The sequence below is a fragment of the Chiloscyllium plagiosum genome, chromosome 21 (genome assembly GCF_004010195.1).
Source record: "Chiloscyllium plagiosum isolate BGI_BamShark_2017 chromosome 21, ASM401019v2, whole genome shotgun sequence".
Taxonomy (NCBI): Eukaryota; Metazoa; Chordata; class Chondrichthyes; order Orectolobiformes; family Hemiscylliidae; genus Chiloscyllium; species Chiloscyllium plagiosum.
The window spans coordinates 10,476,101-10,481,709 of NC_057730.1; the positions used below are offsets into that span (position 1 = coordinate 10,476,101).

The window sequence follows — 5,609 nt, forward strand, 5'->3', positions numbered from 1 at the left end:
CCTGCACATCTTTGAACTGTGGGAGGAAACCGGAGCACCCGGAGGAAACCCATGCAGACACGGGGAGAACGTGCAAACTCCACACAGTCAGTCGCCTGAGGCGGGTATTGAACCCGGGTCTCTGGCGCTGTGAGGCAGCAGTGCTAACCACTGTGCCACCGTGCCGCCCACTATATTGAATGGCGGTGCAGGCTCAAAGGGCTGAATGGCCTACTCCTGCACCTATTGTCTATTGTCTATTGTCTAAATGGCCTCTCCGCTCCTGGATCATCTGCTCATTTCTTTCACCAAATTAGCAGCAGCTTTGTACCTCTCTGAGAACACATATATTTGCAGTTGTCCCCAAATTAAACCGCAGCAGTGTCACGAGTTCTTAGAGAGACGTCAGCATTTCAATGAACACACTTCTTGAGATTGTGCCAAATGTTATTGCCCGATTTGACTTGCTGTCTCTCTCCTCAAAGCTATGTGTGAGATGGTGAGAATAATGCAGGAGTATGGAGAAGTGGTTTGCTGCCTTGGAAGTTCTCTTAATAATAGGAACATTGGAGTTTTTCTACAAAGTGATATCAGGTAAATATTTAAACCATGCCCTAACAATATGATATTCTGCATTTCAAAATTATATTTTGTTGTTCATGCTCATCAGAATGTGTCATGTTTTGGCAGGAAAGAGAATGGATTGCTACTTTGAACACTTTGTCTCAAAATGGAGCAGTTCCCAGATCAAGTATACAGCAAGGGTTTACATGTCCTGTCCCAAAATTGACCCACTGTGCTTTTTCCTCTGTTCAACAATTTTATACTCGTCATTCCAACTTCATAACCAAGCAAACCCCTGAAAAAGATTACTAATGACAAGGGATCCCTGATATGCGAACATTGGATTTCCTAATGCTTATACTTATGAATGTAATGTCGTACAGAGATGTAATTTTAAAGATCTGAAGTACAAACGGTCCTGTATATCATCCTGAAATGTGTTCTGACTTGTAAACAGACTCCAGGACAGATCCAGTTTGCAATATGGGTACTGCCTGTATTACCCAACTATTTGGCATCTGTAGGTATTAAAGAGATGAAACTTCAATCTTAACAATCTGGGCTCTATTTAAACCTAGCAGTAATGAGTATTTTGTATTCAAGTACCTGCTCCCAGCTCTAGCATGAATATCAGGACATAGGACCTAGGAGTTGTAGATTTGTTAGAATTTAATGATAAGAAGAAAACAGCTATACAGATCCCTCAGCTTTATCGTGAGTATCACAGCTTCAATTTAGTGTGTTCTCAGATTTGGATATTATACTAGTCCAATGAGATGAATCAATAGAATTTCTGTGGGTTTTCTCTTGATCTCTTTGTGAAAATTCTGAGTTACATAATATATCCCTGCATCACAGGAACAAGACACTCAATTCAATTGATTATGATTCACATGAGTCCCCTCCCATTCTACTTTATCTGATAATATTAATTCCTATCTTCCTATTCCTTCTTCCTCAAGTATATATCCGGCTTCATCTTAAATGTACACATGTTATTCACCTCAACTACTTTTTGTGGTAGAGAGTCCCTGTTCTCAAATCTTTCAGTGAAGTAGTTTCTCCAAAAATTCCCACTGGACTCATTGTTTTCTTATGTCTCCCATTGGATTCACTTGTGACTAACTTAAATTTATGGTTCTGTACGCCCCCAACCTCACAACTGGACAAACCCTCTATTCAATAACATAGCTGGGTTCACCCCCAACCCTGGCCTGATGCAGGGCATGCTAAACTGAGCACGTGTTGCCCGAGGAGACTATACCATAAGGCAGGCTAAAATCCCCCTCCCATTTATCTCACCACCCCACACCCCCACACCCTCCACACACCCTCGGCTCACAGCCTCATTCCTGATGAAGGGTTTATGCCCGAAACATTGTTTCTCCTGCTCCTCGGATGCTGCCTGACCTGCTGTGCTTTTCCAGCACCACACTCTCGACTCTATTATAAGGCAGCTGAGTTCATTAATTGATAAAGGTTCAGGCCATTAATGTGCAATGATCTGTGTCCATTGTTACAACCCACTGACTCGCAAGCCCCACTACCTCAGGGGTCACCACAAAAATTAATGATTTAATCAAAGTATATAAAGTTCCAATTTACCTGTCTGATGGAATCGTATTTGTCAGAAAGCACTGACTAGGTTTTTGTACTTAATAAAATCTATAGTTTATGCAGTTAAAGAAGTTATTGCCACAGGTAAACAAAACTATGAACTATCAATATATAACTCTACTTGAAACTTGAACCCTCTTTTCTTTCACTTGGCCTTCTGTCCTTCAATCACCTTTCTCTAGGTTCCTTCACTTCTTTTCAGGAGGCACAGGGCAATTGCTTTTCTGATTATAATGTCTCTTAGTCACTGGATAAAGGCAATAGTTCACAGCAACTGGTGGGAGAAAATAACCTGCTTTCTTCAGACTTCAGGCACTTTTACTACAGAAACATAGAGACACAGAACCTGCTCAGTTTCAAGGCTTTTCCCTCTATTTTTAACCCCCAAGCTGCTAACTTGTCCAGGAGCCAATCAGAGAGCTTTTAGATTAGATTAGATTACTTACAGTGTGGAAACAGGCCCTTTGGCCCAACAAGTCCACACCGCCCCGCCGAAGCGCAATCCACCCATACCCCTACATTTACCCCTTACCTAACACCTTTCTCAGAATTTTGTATTACCCCTCTTCATTCCTTCTACTAAAATGAATCACTTTTGATTTAGCCACAATAAATTTTATCAGCTACCTGTCTGCCCACTCATGCACTTAACACAACTTAATTTGTATTTTTCCATTCATCCATTCAATAATGCAGCATTTTAAAGCAAAGTTATCAGTACAGTACTTACGTAAGTTGCTTTGGCTAAATATTAATAGAATTTGCTGAGATAACTCACTGTGTAAATGAAACACTGCAAATTGACATTGATTTACATAGATAAAAGTGACCTGAGCCTAGAAAGTGGCCTGTGCTATATTTCTTTGTTTGGTGTTGCCCAGAAGCAATTTCTGTATGGTGGGCGGGGATGTGTGCAGATTTCCATTCTGTCATACAATACTTACCGAAGTGGTGAAGGCAAAATTTAGGGTTTACCCATGCCTATTTGTTTGTGTCATCTGTCATGACATGGATTACTTTCAGTACAGCATACCCATTCTCTTCTACTATCAGCTCTCATCTTCACTTATTCAACTTCTCCTCTGTCCTGGCCTACTATTAATAATCTCCTTCTCTGCTACCTCTTTCATATCGCTCTGTCTCTCGCTCTCTGGACTCATTTCCACCTATCCATTCATCACTCCCCCAACATCTCTCAAACTTGTCTTCAACATTATTACCATTTTTTCCCAAGCTGGTATCAGTTCTGATGAAGAGTCACCAGACTTGAAACGTTAACTCTTGCCACAGATGCCACCAGACCTGCTGAGTTTTGTCAGCACTTTCTATTTTGTTTCAGATCTCCAGCATCCACAGTTCTTAGTTTTTAGTGGTTAACTCACTGCCACATCTACTCTAGGTATGCCTAATTTGAAAACATACTGCTCCTCTCTCCAGCAGAATTCGTGGCCCGGCTCATTCGATGAGAGCTGTTGTCAGGTTGATGACTTCTGGCATTCACAACTGGCCACATTTACACAAACCAATCAGATGCATCTTTTCAACTGAATCACTCTCTACACTTACACTCTGGTGCTGTGTAGTCTTATTTCAAGTTCCCTACTTTTTGTAAAGCAACAGCATTAACACAGCTCACAGTGAGTTCCAGTAACTTGTTTTTAAAAGTATAGCATTTTTTCCCAGTCCCTAATTTTAAAAATAGGACTTTTCCATTTTATTCCACGATCAAAGAATAAAGAACAAGAAAAAGATGCAGTCTTTACATCATTTGTATCACTTCTTAGAAGTTTGTGTATAGGCTGCCATGATGCCTACAGCTTTGAGAACTCTCATGTTCCAGGTACATTTGAGGGTGCAGACGGCTTACAAGGATTGTTACTTTGAAACCAGGGCTACCCACAACATAGCTAAAGACTCTATTATACTCCCTGGCTGAGGTAGATTGAAGATAGATGCAGATGATTCTTCATTCAGCACCAAAGTGGAACAAATGATATGGCTATTGAAAATGAGGTTCTGCTGTCAGGCCTGGACTAGCGGGGCCTTGCAGTGCACTATAGGCAGAGTGATCAGTATGATCCGAGCAGACCAAGACTGGATTGGATGAAGAGGACACATGATGGAAGCTGTCATGTTGGGAGTGTAGAAGAAGTATTCAGTGTAGGAGGATGAGGACACTGAGCAGGTGGAATACTGCATGATGTAATGCCTGATGCAGCTGCACTCTGAGCTAGGCAAGAATTAAATTACACCTGGTTTTGGTGGATGTGAGCTGGATGCAATGATCACTCATTGCCTGTAAAATTATTGCAGTTTGTCTCTGTTTGGAGAGGCAAATGTTAACTTTTGTTTGCTCTGAGGTGGGATGTTGTAAAGGACAGATGAGCTGTGTGGTCTGACTTAAAAGCAATTGGGTTCGGGACGTGCATTTCATCTTGCAAGCAAGTATTGAGCCGTGTCATCCATATGGCATGGAAAGTGTTGAGTTGTAACTGTTGTGCCACTCATGTACAGTGAGGGCAACTCTGAACTGCCAATTTCAATCTGGGTGCATGCATAGTGTTCCAAGATAGCACTGGCTCCAGAGATCCTGTGATATCCTGGTAATGGCAAGTATAGCAAGTGGGAAAGTTGGGCTAGCATTAGACAAAAGAGACACAATGAGGTGTGGTACATAGTGAATGAGGCAAGTTTGGGACAATCACTTCAGAAAACTTGCTAGATCCTACGGAGTAACATGCTCCATGAAACTTGACAAAAACAGCATTTAGCTGAATTAGAGTCATAGAGTCATAGAGATGTACAGCATGGAAACAGACCCTTCAGTCCAACCTGTCCATGTCAACCAGATATCCCAACCCAATCTAGTCCCATCTGCCAGCACCTGGCCCATATCATTCCAAACCCTTCCTATTCATATACCCATCCAAATGTCTCTTAAATGTTGCAATTGTACCAGCCTCCACCACATCCTCTGGCACCTCATTCCATACACGTACTATCCTCTGTGTGAAAAAGTTGCCCCGTAGGTCTCTTTTATATTTTGGCCCTCTCACCCTAAAACTATGCCCTCTAGTTCTGGACTTTGTCTATTTATCCTATCCATGCCCTTCATAATTTTGTAAACTCTATAAGGTCACCCCTCAGCCTCTGATGCTCCAGGGAAAACAGCCCCAGCCTGTTCAGCCTCTCCCTATAGCACAAATGCTCCAACCCTGGCAACATTCTTGTAAATCTTTGCTGAACCCTTTCACGTTTCACAAAATCTTTCCGATAAATAGGAGACCAGAATTGCAGGCAATATTCCAACAGTGGCCTAACCAATGTCCTGTACAGCCGCAACATGACCTCCCAACTCCTGTACTCAATACTCTGACCAATAAATGAAAGCATACCAAACACCTTCTTCACTAGCCTATCTACCTACGACTCCACTTTCAAGGAGCTAT

The 5,609-nt window shown here is 41.9% G+C and overlaps 2 protein-coding genes across 3 annotated transcripts in view; both read left to right on the forward strand.

Moving 5' to 3' along the window:
• LOC122560426 (transmembrane protein 94-like) overlaps positions 1–5,609 on the forward strand; it is a 149,146-nt gene that overhangs the window by 74,154 nt on the left and 69,383 nt on the right. The gene's annotated exons all lie outside the window — the stretch shown is intronic.
• Positions 1–5,609, forward strand: part of LOC122560527 (transmembrane protein 94-like) — a 49,595-nt gene that overhangs the window by 23,176 nt on the left and 20,810 nt on the right. For both annotated transcript variants that reach the window (XR_006314760.1, XM_043711235.1), the window contains exon 7: positions 465–573. Coding sequence is in view for 1 of the 2 variants with exons in the window: in XM_043711235.1 (XP_043567170.1) it covers positions 465–573 (109 nt within the window). In the remaining variant the exon portion in view is untranslated. The remainder of the gene's footprint in view (positions 1–464; positions 574–5,609) is intronic.